This window comes from Lethenteron reissneri, chromosome 30 (assembly GCF_015708825.2).
Source record: "Lethenteron reissneri isolate LAM-NWPU_2019-01 chromosome 30, ASM1570882v1, whole genome shotgun sequence".
In the NCBI taxonomy this organism is placed as follows: domain Eukaryota; kingdom Metazoa; phylum Chordata; class Hyperoartia; order Petromyzontiformes; family Petromyzontidae; genus Lethenteron; species Lethenteron reissneri.
Window position 1 is genome coordinate 11976505 of NC_083808.1, and position 13549 is coordinate 11990053.

The following is a 13549-nucleotide window of genomic DNA, read 5'->3' on the forward strand; positions in this document are numbered from 1 at the left end:
TACATACGGTGCGAAAGAAGTTCAACGTTCAACAAACACTGCAGTTGAGCAGCGTTTCCATCCTGTGATCTGTGACTTCACATCCCCCGTATCACAGGCAATATAATTAATGTGGTTTTGCCACTCCTGGTATCCAATGTGCATGCAGCTGAAGTTACAATCCCACACATGGATTTTAACATAAATCACGATCTTATTGCTAAAGGCGGGCCTGATTAAACTGACAACCCTGTGTGGTAAGGCTCAAGGTGCAGGGCTGCAGTTGCTTGTTCACCCCACTGCTGGCAGAAGCTCATTTTATTCCACCGCACGTGACCAAACCAATTGAGGGGGATGTACTAATTCACACTGCCCGGAGGACGGAGGCGATGGGAGGGATTTTAGAAACATGCGCCATTGTTTAAACTGTCGCGCCGGTGAATGTGGCCCGAAGTGGTGACCTCTGGATTGCAAGTCCGGTGTGCTGACCATCACACCGGCGCAGTGTCTCTTTGTCACTCAGTAATAACCCCACTGACGCAGCTACGCTTACGCGGGTCTCCCTCGTCCTATCAGTGATGCGGCTCAATGAGCCCTTACACATTTAAATGTCGAGGCAAAATAATCCTATTGATATCTTTAAAAAAAAAACAGAGTCGCTGGGATATATGTCACGTTTAGAACTAATGGATTTAGCATAAAGATACAAATGACGTATAAATCTGAGACGCATTAAAATAGATGTTGAAAGATTGACTTATATATGATCAAATGAAGCACATCATGGACACATTATTACATAAATTGAATTGAATATTAAGTGTGTAAAAACAAATGACAGCCAGGCACGTGCACGAGGAGGGGCAGCCGAGCGAGGCACCTGCAGCGGTGGCTGCTCTGGCTTGGTGCGTGGCTGCCGTGCGATCATTCCAGGCCAGCTGGCGCTGCGGAAGTTTGCCCACCTCGATCGGAAGCAACGAGTTGAACTCCCACTTAGGGGTTGCCCCTTATGGGGTGTTTAAATGAGTATCATTTTGTGGGATCTCAGCAGTGATTTTTTTTTTTTACTCACTCAGGAGACTGGTTCCCAGCAGAGGAAAGTGGCATTTTTAACCACTATCTCAGGACCAAAAAAGAATGTGGCAGCAGAGAAGCAGAGAAGTGAAGGAGACATATTTCAACCTAAGGTGACTTAGGTTGGGAAAAGGGGATATTTATAAAGTGTTCGTTGCTAAAAGTGACGGGTGAAATAGTGGTGATGAACTTGTTCCCGGAGCCGACAAGGTGGATAGTGTGGCCACGGGAGTGAGTTGGGAGAGATCGACAGATCTCAAGAGTGACTTGGAAGTTGCTCGAGATGGAAATTAGACGCATTGCCAACCTGGATTTTGAAATGACCAGCAATGCTTCGTGGTGAGGATAGACACACGTCCGAGGTGAGATCTGAAAAGTAGGACGCGAAGAGCGGGTTTGGACGTGGTGGATGGCAGACGACAGAGAGTTCGAGGTTCGTGGGGGGCCGTGGGAGGTGAAGAGAGAGGGAATGCTCCACAGACGCGAGGAACACGTTGGGAATTTATGGTGGGGAATTTAAAAGTCGGGTTAAGGGATGACAGCATATCCACGGCTTCTCTACAGCCAGGGGGGGGGGGACTGCTTTAGAGCTCACAGCGTGTGTGCCAAGTGTCATCGCTCGTAACATTCACGAAACACGCCGACAGACAACGCTTCTTACCTGTTGCGAATAATTGGCAGGATTCGCACGGGCCACGAGAAGGTATTCCCATTCAGGATGAGGTCCTCTTTTGACAGGTACGTGTAGTCCATCAAGAAAAGGAGGTTGTCAGCTGCGGTCTCTAACCTCTCCTGCCAAAAACATAAACCGGAGGAGCATTCAAAAGGCGTTGCTGTTCAGTGCGCACACCTCACGAGGAGGAATATATTAATAAATAATAGTGTAACGTTGCAGCTGCATGGCATGGAAATAATTCCGAATTTTGTCACCGCACCATGGAGTGGCAAGAACATCTTTCAGCTTGGAGATTGAAACAAGCCCCTCGCTTGCTCATGCATTATTCACAGACGGCGCGGCCTCTCGTTGCGCCGTGCGCATTGCAGCGTTGGCGAAAACGGCAACAACATGACGGCAACGTCAATTTACACCTCTAAAGTTCCGAAGAGAGCAGCGATCACTCGCATTTTCATCGGCCGAGCAAACTGTTTCCATGCGAGCCGGAACCTACGCCGCTGTTGAGAACTTAGCGCAGCAGAACTGGTCCCGCTAAACAAGTTACCAAGGTTAAAGGCACGGATGGCCTAAGGGCCCCAACGGAGAGGCGTGGCAACACCGGCTCCTGAGTGTCTAATCCCGTCTCGGGATGGCTTCCTATCAAAAGTATTGTGATATTTACCAGCGCGTCATGAGTATTTCTTCATATTTTGTATACGCTATTGTTTCGCTTGCTTGCACCTGTAACACTTGGGGTGTGTTGACGATTGAGGCACGTGGCGAGGACTTTGGATGAGGCATTGCAGTGTTTTGCAGTTATTGGTAGTGAGACAAGACACTGGGGTTTAAATAAATAACTCATCGGGGTGGAGTTTGCAAATGTATTTGCACATGCACATGCAGTGATTGGAATAATTTGTGGATGTAGGTGGCAATGCACATAGAGCAAGGGGGTCATGTGAATGCAGTTCATTGGCGTGAAGGTGTTTGATGAACTACGTGCATCAGTTTGGCAGAGCAGGGAGGTCAAGTCTAGCGTTCAGAAATGGGTGTCTGTGGAGGCTATAGAGCTGCACTTTTTAAGCAAAGTAACAAAAATAAGCTTCTGACCTCTGAATTGCGGTGTATGCAGAAGATGCCAAGAAATTCCACGGCAAGACAGAGTAAGCAAGTTGGACGTGTGGCGTGCAACATGGCAGGAAGAGTGGGTCGCAATCGGTGGGACGTGTGAGCAGTACGGAGGGGGGGCGTCCCCCGGGACAGGCATTGGAGTGGCACTCAGAGGTCGGTAGTCAAGGAGAAGACCTATGATCACGTGGTGGTGGTGGTGATGGTGAGACAGTAAGTGCAGACCCTTCTATGTCAGCAGGTATCGACTTTACAGCAGCTGAGGGGACCTCACCCGTAGGAAGGAAGTGATGGCAAGGTGTCATGGGATCAACAGTATTGATCATGATGATGACGCCTATTTTGTTTATGATAACGGCCTGACATGTTCCCGTCGCGTCTCGCAGCACGGCCAGTTTTATTGGACTGCTCCGTGAAGCTGCGACGCTTCGTGTGCCCCAAACCGCACACACTTTGCATTCCGCAGCAGTCGGAAGCTGGGCACGGTTTGCTGATGGGGCTCTGAGCAAGAGTGAGATGGACCGTGTATCCCGTGTCATGGACTCTGTTTTAAATTCATTCTACGATGGGGGGGGGGGCATCTCGGCTTAAACAAATTAGCTTGCTTTTTGAGTGAGTAAAACCTATTTGAGTTGGGTATTCATATACTAGATATGTATTTGCTTACTAAGTGTGTATGTTGAACTTAATTCTAGATTTGAAGTTTTAGTGACTGCAACGGTCCATACTCTTTGGTTTTTTCGGTAAAGTCACGTAGGTAAAAAATAAGAATAAATAATTAAATCACGACGTTTCGGAGGCAACACAAGCTTCCAGTCTTCAGGTGGCACCGTCACAGCAAAACTACTGTATCAAGTGATACAGTAGTATCAAGTGATACAGTAGTAAAATATAGTCAACAATTCTCAATTACAACACATTTCCAATATTCATAGTAAAAAAAACACTTTGTGCCATCGTTTTTGGTAGAATGGTAGCCATTGGTTGTTGCCAGCCAAGGCAAGACATTATATAAAATCTTGATTCTGACCTTTAAGATCTGGCTTGGATTATCACCACCCACTTGATGTTGTGACTTCCCGACTCACGATGTTCAACGAGCCAAAAGCCTCCATCCGCATTTTAACGTCTCTTCTTCGGGCCACATGCAGGAATCTTATTTGGGAAAGACTTATTTTTAGTGCGGCTCCAGCATCGTGACCTTTGTGGAGTGCTCTTTGAGAGACTGACAGTCCTTTATTGTTCCAATCCCAACTTAACGGGTTTTTGTGAGCGGAGCTAAACGAATGATGTTAAGTCACGTGTGTATATGATTTTGACGTCATGTGTGGTTGCACGCGGCAATGTTTTTTACGGGGTTATTTTGTGACATTGGCTCAGGTCTTTCTACCAGTGCGGCTTGGTGCATTATACGTTTTATTGACTCCATCAGCTCTGTATGCATGACTGCGGCAGTAAATGCTTTGAGGCCCTGCGTTAAAAGTGGCGTGCGTGCGTGTTTGTGTGTGGAGAGAAACAATGAAGGCAGGTCTGTTACTGTGAACGGGTCTCTTGATGGTGGAGCCGTGCATTAAATCAAACTTATATCGAAACCAGACACTGGCCAATTTAAATTTGCGCGCATATTTTTTTTCAGGACCTAAAAAGATATATATATATCACTTGGCAATTATTCCATTGACATCAGTTACAGATGATCAAAGCGTTGTTTCATCCGTGGAGCACAGCAGCGCCACAACACCTGGCAGGGAACGCTTTCACGCGAGAGACGCCACATGCCGCTGTTGCTTACGTCTATCGGTGTCGATTCAATGAGGAGCCTCCTCCACCCGCACGCCGAGGAATTACTAGAGAGCAGTGCGTGAACGCAAACACGTGGTCAGTCTCAGTGTCGTTTACACTTTAAGAATCTTGCATAGCCCCAGGACCACGATGACGGTGTGAAGTCCGAAGCAAACTGAGGAAATAACAACAGCTGTTTTATTTTTAATTTAGATGCATGTCGAGGCCCAGTGTCCTGAGATGTGTGATGGGAGTTTGAAGGTTCAGTCATGAGTGGCGGTGTCAAAAGTGTGGATTCCAGGTGCACCATTATAGTGCCATCTCGTGACATGAGTGGGCTACAATCGCGTTAGGTCCACTGCATTACGAGCACGATTGGCTACATAGGGTGCGAAGGAAGTTAAAATACATATGGTGATCCTATGAGAATACTTGTAGACGGAGGGATATCCGAGTGCACATCGGATACACCAACAACAACCGCCATTCTAAGTGGCGATGACGTCACCACGGTGCTTGTGTCAGGTTATGTGCACGTTGAGGCCATGTGAAGTGTCGAACGCCTGCTGGCAGGAGGTCACGGGACAGACCCAGGTGCCACGGGTCGACTGACTGAGACGAGTAGCCGATGCACCACCTGTGCCCCCTACTGTGCCAACTTGCTGTGCTTTAGCCACCTGGCGCTCCGCTCGTTGTTGTGAGCATCGCTCCTCTGCCCTCCGTTGTTGTTGGAGAGCGACTGCCTCCAACTGCCCAGTAGCGTCCATCGCGAGCCTCCTCCAAAGAGGCCGATCTTGACACCACTGGTACCAGTCATCGGCAAATCCACTCAGCTCCACATCCTCTTGTACCACATCACTCCACAATCCCTGCCACTCGTGTAGTGCTGTGTCTGCACCACACAACTGCAGAGTGAGGTATCTAAGCAGCGTAAACATTTACCGACAGCCCCAACACTAGCATAGAGTCTGAACACTATCCCACAGCCCCAACTCTGACCCACAGCATCAACACTGACCCACAGTCCCAACCAACACTAACCCACAGTATCAACATTGACCAACAGTCCCATCCAACACTAACCCACAGCCTGAACACTGACCCACAGTCCAAACCAACACTAACCAACAGCATCAACACTGACCTACAGTCCCAACCAACACTAACCCACAGCATCAACACTGACCTACAGCCCCAACACTGACCCACAGCCTGAACACTGACCTACAGTCCCAACCAACACTAACCCAGAGCCTCAACACTGACCCACAGTCCCAACCAACACTAACCCACAGCCTCAACACTGACCCACAGTCCCAACCAACACTAACCCACAGCATTAACATTGACCCACAGCCCCAACCAACCTTGACCTAACAGCCTTAACAATGACCTACAGCCTCAACACTGACCCACAGCCTCAACACTGGGCCACAGCCTCGAGTTTAACCCACAGCACCAGGTGGTGGCCCTTTGACCAATCACAGTGCACAACTAAAGTAATGGTGGCAAACCATTTTATGGGCCAGGTGTTTCGACAGAAGAAAACCGGCGGCTTTTGCAATTTATGGAATCACACAAGATGTATGGCCATGGATCAATATTTCTTTGATAACATAATAAAAGTAACAACAGTTGACATCCAAGGTGCATCTTCCTGTAGGAGGATTAACCATAGCTCATGTCCGACAATGTTACATGCTGCCCTGGGCTCACGACATGGTGGTGACAGTACAACAGGAACACCGGGAATGCAGTAAAAATAAATAGTTCGTTCATTTAGATGACGGTGATAGTTTTCACTTTTTCTCACAGAGCAGACGTGTATGAAGGACGCAATGAAACAATATGATAAAGGTGCACACGGTTCATATATAATTTGAGACAATCCTGAAACAATTCCCCCTATCTGAAGGGGGGTTGGAAGAGGGGTCCCTGCACGTATTGAAATGAATATGGCACGCATTAATGTATGCTATGCTCTGTTTACTGTTTACTCAACAGCGATTTAAGCTGCTGTGTAATCATGGCTAAACGATGAGTATCATCGTATATTATTGTGCTGTCGCGGTCTATTTATTACATTACGCTGAGGAGGAGTGGAGGAGCAGTGGTGGCACAAAGGTTAACGCGCTGCGTTTATAGAGCCTAGTGCGCTGAGTTTGATTCGTGACCGTGGCTAACATTGCTGGCATCTTAACTGGTCCTGGACCCCCTCTTTACCAACCTGCACTGACCAGCGAGATGAAGTACGGCCTTCATCCAGCAGGGGATTAACAGGGTACGGTAGATTATCATTAAATTAAGAGGCTTGTTGAGAGCCTAACCATTCAGAGAGCCGCAGGAATTAAGCGGATCAACAACTTTGATTGCTATTACTCCCACAATCCATTGCGTGTGTGTTTACTGTGAACATGTAAATGCCAGCCCTGAAATTAATTTCATGAGCCAGGTTTTAATTGTAAAACTGGGGACAAGAATGGCAGAGCATTAAAATGCATGAAGATTGAAACCTCGTTAATATATTGCATCAGCTTCCAAACAATATCAAAGGAAGATCAAAGGAAGAGGCCGCCATGACAAGGCGGCTTTATTCAATCTACGGGTTTTTTTTGTTTATGCAGTTTTACATGTATTCATAAAACATGGGTTTAAACCGAGAGAAATGTCACTAATCCTCACCTGTAAGAGGTTTACTGCCTGTGCATACATACATACATAGTTAGTAATCACAGTCAATACATATTTACCCATGGGGGATTGAGGAAAGCTGAAGTAAAAAAAAATCTGAATTTTAATTAAAAGATAATTCCATCACTTTTCGGTGTCCAGTGGCCCATGGGCTCAGAGCAATGAGCCAGGACCATTTAAATCCAGGATCATTGAAATTCAGGACCATTGAAATCTTGGACCATTGCAATCCAGGTTAATTGAAATCCAGGACCATTGCAATCCAAGATAATTTAAATCCAGGACAATTAAATCTAGGAACATAGAAATCCAGGACCATTCAAATCTAGGACCATTAAAATCTAGGACCATTCAAATCCAGGACCATTGAAATCCAGGATCATTCAAATCTAGGACCATTAAAATCTAGGACCATTAAAATCTAGGAACATAGAAATCCAGGACCATTGAAATCCAAGACAATTGAAATCCAGGATCATTCAAATATAGGATCATTGAAATCCAGAACCATTGAAATCCAGGACTATTCAAATCTAGGACCATTACAATCCAGGTTCATTGAAATCAAGGACCATTGCAATCCAGGATCATTAAAATCCAAGACAATTGAAATCCTTGGTTGAAATCTGGGCAGCCACGCATTATTAAACCAGCTTCTCAGCTGTATCAAGCTTACGAAAAACAAAACACATGAATGTTTACTTTTCAAACAATTAGGCAAATTCTATGTCTTTGAACTGAATATGTATCCATTTGACAGCAACGCCGTGCTGCTTTCAAGCATTTCATAAAGTGTTCTGAGACGCCGGGGCATTAAACTGCTAAATTAATGAAAATTATATTCTGTGAAGGTTGCACCATCGGGTGTTGTATAACAGGCCTATTGAGGGGGCAATGTGTTCTCGGGCTATTCTCTAACACGAGTGGATGCACTGCTCACTTGAGACAGAGCGAGTTCCAAGTAGAAATAGCTTCATCTCATGGCATGATGGCAAAAACACAACTGTAATAAAATTGAGGTATAAAAGGATCACGCAATTTAATTGACTCAATGATTTCAACTTGGCTTGTGTTAAAAAATAATCCAAGTTTCCAGTTGATGCTATAATTAGCCAGAATGGGGAAGTTGGCTGAGTGGTCAACTCACACTTAGGCCTCTAAGTCAGCGGTGGTAATTCCACATTCCAATGGCAAAAGCCACTATTACAATAGGATAACGACTTCTGTCTTCCCACAAAGTGATAATTCGGTTATCAACGAGAGGAATATGATGGGTAGAGTTAACCGCTCCATGGGATTTCCAACTCACAAGTTGAACGTTCAATCGACACTGCCGTCTGCCTGGATATCATATTTACACGTTAATATGAAATACGTTTCGAGCGTATGGATACAAAGTGTGGACGTTGACAGGCGATTTACCAGATCCACGTTTTGAATTGCACTATGCAACGGAAAGAACACGTGGAATAGGGAACACATTCGAGCCAACTTATTGAATGACAGAGTAAGTGGGCTTGAGCAGGACACATCGTGGCAGGAAGGGGTGTTGGCGGATTGATGAGACTCATGACAGAATGGTAGCCAAAACGTGAGGAGATGCAGTGGCAAGATGAACTCAAGTGCAGATTAGAACTAGATGGATTGTGGCATTGCGAGTCCATTAAGGATGGTAATAGCATGGAGCGGGCATTCATCCAACAGTGGATATATTGTGGCTGGATGATGAAGTTTAAAATATGAAAAGTGGAATAGGACAAATGTGTAGTGGATGTGCATCAATATAAAGGTCAGCACTGTGCCGCTACTGTGCTAGACTGGATCCATTTTGCAATTTCAACAAGGAATCATTTTGCATTTTAAATTGACATTTAATCAAGTGGGAATTATATCAATAATTAAAAAAATGAGATAAGAAATTCAATTTTTCTCGTGCCAACATTTTTGATTAACTGTACATGTACGAATAATGAAAATCCAAAGTTAGATATATATTTTTTACCGTGGGTATTACAGTTCTCTTTAACAGTAACCACACAGGGGAGTGTTTAAAAAGAAAGTGGAATTTGTTTCTTAATAGGTAAATGTAATTACGGTATCTTTAGCTACAGCCTCGCTATTCAAGGCGATATGCGGTTCTTTTTTAGTCATCAGAAGAAAAAAAACCTGGCAAGTCCTGTGAAGCACATAGATTAATTAACAGACAATTCAGTTATCGCATTTTTTATTTATGACAGTCTCTGAAGCGGCAATAAATTACATGTACACATACGCACGCACAGATAAATATGCGCGACATACTGAGTATGAATTCATAAGAAAATATGTTTGACCGAGCGAAGGTCAAACAGTTTTGAGAAAGTGATATTAAAAAGTGCACACAGGCTCGTACTTATTACTGTGCCTTATTTTAAAATAAAGTAATTTTCTACTCATTATCATACCCCAGCATTAAAGCACTTGTTACATTACTGCACAGGCTTAAAGACCCCATAATCAATGGCCTTCAGTGGTGCTTATCTCCATTGGCGAACCTGAGCCGGTGATGAAAATTGTAACGCTTTATGGCCGAAGTTAGTTTCTCAATGGGACAAAACAATTCCGACTTCCCACCAAAGAAAGAAAAAAAGGTACTCTCCCTACAATAATCACCTTCGAGGAAATGGACTAAATCGACCCTCGTCTGGAATCTTAACTCACGGACCTTCCGAATGCCGGCGCAATGCAACAATGCTTCCACTCGCCATTAGCATTTCAAATAAGACGGACGCCAAGGCTGTTATCCCCTCTCTTTCTTACCTTCATTCGACTGCGCAGTGAATCCTAAATGAGTCTCAAGAATCATTCTAAGTTAGAAGAACGTTGCTTGAAATAATTGGATAATTCCTTTCTTTTGTAGAACATTTTAGTTTTTACTCTTTGGTTCTTTCGGTAAAGTCACGTAGAAAGAAAATAAATTAAATAATAAAATACGACATTTTGATTGCAACACAAGCAATCGTCATCAGGTATAACTAAATTTGAGAGAGAGGTAAAACACAGACACGGATACACACAGACAGACACACAAGCAGAGAGAGACAACACAGAGACACACAGAGAGAGACACACAACATAGACACACAGATGACCCAGATGACACTAAAATGATACACAGATCCACAACCTTCTTGCTATACTGCCTCTTGCAAGCGTATGTCTCACAAATGCTCCATATTTGTGAGAAACGTTCTATTCGTAATTACGTTTTATTGTTTTTATTATTATCCGTAACGTTATCTACGCAATTTATTTCCTTAACTTGCTAGGCAGTACAGTACGTCCCATATCCGCCCTAACCAATTAACCGCCGACACCCAGTGCAGTATTTGTGTACAGTACAACTATAATTTTATATAAATGTTCACAAATCCCATCTTGTCACACAGTAATGTGTGTTAAACTATTTTTATTTTACCAGGTAAGGTCCACTGAGCTATACAGCTATTTCGATTTAAAGCTTTCGTGACTGCAGGGATTCATCTTCTTAGTTCTTTCGGTAAAGTCACGTAGAAGGGAAATATTAAAATAAAACATAATAAATAATTCTCACGACGTTTCGTCCACAGCGCAAGCAGCCGTCCTCAGGTGAAGACCAGGTCTGTCGGGGAGACAGCGTCAGACTACGTGACTTTACCGAAAGAACCAAGAAGATATACAGCTATTTTTTAAGAAGCGACCTGGCTATCACAAATGATAGCTCAACGAAGTGGCTTGTCACGTGGAGATGTATAGCAGCCAAATACGCTAAACGTTCCTGCCGTGTCAACGTGGAACTTTCCTCGCGAGCTCAGGATCTCCGGCGGAGATTCAAGCCGCCCCGCACTCACTCGAGCGGGGAGACGCTTTGATGGAAATTTGATCAATCCCAATCATAAACGTTTCATGTATTAAATAGCCAAGATTGAAGCTAGCCACACGCCACAAATAACCGGCGCCGCGGTGATGTGGGAGGAAAAATTGCCACATCTAGAGCTGCTGGTATCTAACCTTTAATGTGATCACCCCGGCATAATCTCAACATGCGGGTTTTTTGTTCAATAGTCCATCACAGAGAAAAATTAATTTTTCATGGCGAGAAAGGCCTTTGCACGCGCTATTGATCGACGGCACAATTTTATTTGCGCTGGCTGCCCCTATCCTGCTGCCTCCCCTGTTTCCACAAAGAGGAGACACAAATTTGCCGATTCCCTTCTGTGGCCGTGGCAACTGTGGTGAGAAAAAAAAGTCGCGTCTCCAGCAGCGATGCAGGTGTGGAACAGGTGATTAATTGGGATGCTCGCTTGGCTCTGCTCAATAACCGGGAAATTCCCCTCTGGAAAACAAATCACACAAAGCCCCCGGACATTAATGGCATCGTGGATGTATCTCACTTCCTGTTTTATCTTGTCGCATATTTGTACCGCGTTTCATAAGCACCAAAATAAAGCCCGATCTGCAGATGCACAAGGTCGCGTTGGCGTTACTCAACGTAATGGGTGTGAACTTCAACAAACCGCAGGTGACCAGTGCCTGAGTATTGGATGAGGCTGATTAACTGGTTGCTATATACAGTAGTCAAATATATTAAAAGAATTGTGACATTTACCGCATTTCTTCTGTGATCCCTCTGCTGGAATCGTTAGCTTTATCGAGATGGTCCAGTTATTCGGCATGTAACAATGGATATATTTTACCAATTAAAGTCAATTATATCCCACGTGTTACATGCATTGAAATGTGTGCGTGACAATGTATTATGTAACCCGAAAACCTTGATTATGAATAATATTGGTCGCGAAAGCATACGTGTCAAACGAGCATACCAATTCCGTAATGAAGTAACATACATGCTAATAGTGTCAATAAAACTGCATTAAACAAGAATTCTATTTAGAAACAATGCAAATTAGGTGATGAAAACGAGACCATAAATAAGTAATCTACCCCCTGAATGTAACTGTCACTCTGTATTGTGGCAATTCATCGACGAGGTGGGGCATAAATCTCTAAATGCCTGCCAGTTTTGGTAACACTTCTAAAAAAAATCTTATTTTGCTCTTGGCATCATTTCATGAGATGTATGTCCATTTTGGACGGCTTGAAAATTTCGCGATGAGAACAGCCTCAGTTGCGGAGACATAACTACTTTTGAAGGCCCTAAATAAGCACCTTATCGGCACACGCTGTCACACATTTTGAAACGGCTTTCATATAATGTTCTTTACTTGGTAAACATACTAAAATCTGGAAACTTCGAAGTTGCAATACCACAAATTGAGTTCTTTATTTTTGTATTTTATCAGGTAAGGCCCACCAAGCTATCTAGCTCCTGTTTCAGAAGCGACCTGGCCACAAATTAGAGCTCAACAAAGCTGCTTATCACGTGGAAATTTAGAGCGGCCAAATACTCTAAATGCACGTTTCTAAATTTTGAAGGAAAAATCCAAGCAACCACGGGGAGAACACACAAACTCCATAGAACCCATTACCTCCTGTATACCAGGCGAGGTAGTTACCATCTCGCTACCGTGGTGCCCCATTCAAGTTATTTAGTGTCACACATCTCTAACCCAGTGCTTTGGAGCCAATGGTTGGTGGTTCACAAAGATCTGTAATGCTACCAGCCCGTTGGGCTGCAAGGTGGCCAAGAAATGGCATCACAGAATACAGATTTTTGATTCTGCGTGGCTCTTTCGGTCGTATTATCTCTTGGATTTATTTGTAGGCATGGATTTTTATGGGTCCTACAGTTACCTCACACATGTATAACACTCTTTAGAATAAAATTGGCCAAACAGCCTTTGCACAAAATTCTACTGCAGAAATGGGTCCCGTTGCTCAGCAAGGCTTTACTGGATACATGTGACATGATTATTATTGATTTGTTGTTTTTGTGTGTGTGTAGTCATTGGTGACCAGTTCGAGACCACCAATTCCCTGCATTTGAAGAGCCTTGTTTAATCATGGATAGTTGCCTGGTTTGAACCCAGCATCTCGGTAAAGATCCCCTTGGCTAACACCTCCCTGCTGAAGCGTTTTCATCCCGTGCTTCCACACCACTCCATCAGTGTGGTGCCTGCAATTCATCTGTTCAAAAACCCAGCGCACTAATCCCAGTCGCAGGTCAACAAAGCCCAACGTTCCCCGTGGGGATGATGAGCTCTACGGATTCACATCATGCGAATGTAAACAGCAGCCGCCCCAACGGATAAACTGTCC

General features: G+C 44.3%; 1 protein-coding gene across 1 annotated transcript in view; it reads right to left on the reverse strand.

Moving 5' to 3' along the window:
- The window catches only part of LOC133349529 (dynein axonemal heavy chain 3-like), a 622240-nt gene that overhangs the window by 454325 nt on the left and 154366 nt on the right, over nt 1–13549 (reverse strand). The window contains 1 exon segment of the mRNA XM_061563065.1: nt 1715–1845. Within this exon segment, the coding sequence (XP_061419049.1) occupies nt 1715–1845 (131 nt within the window).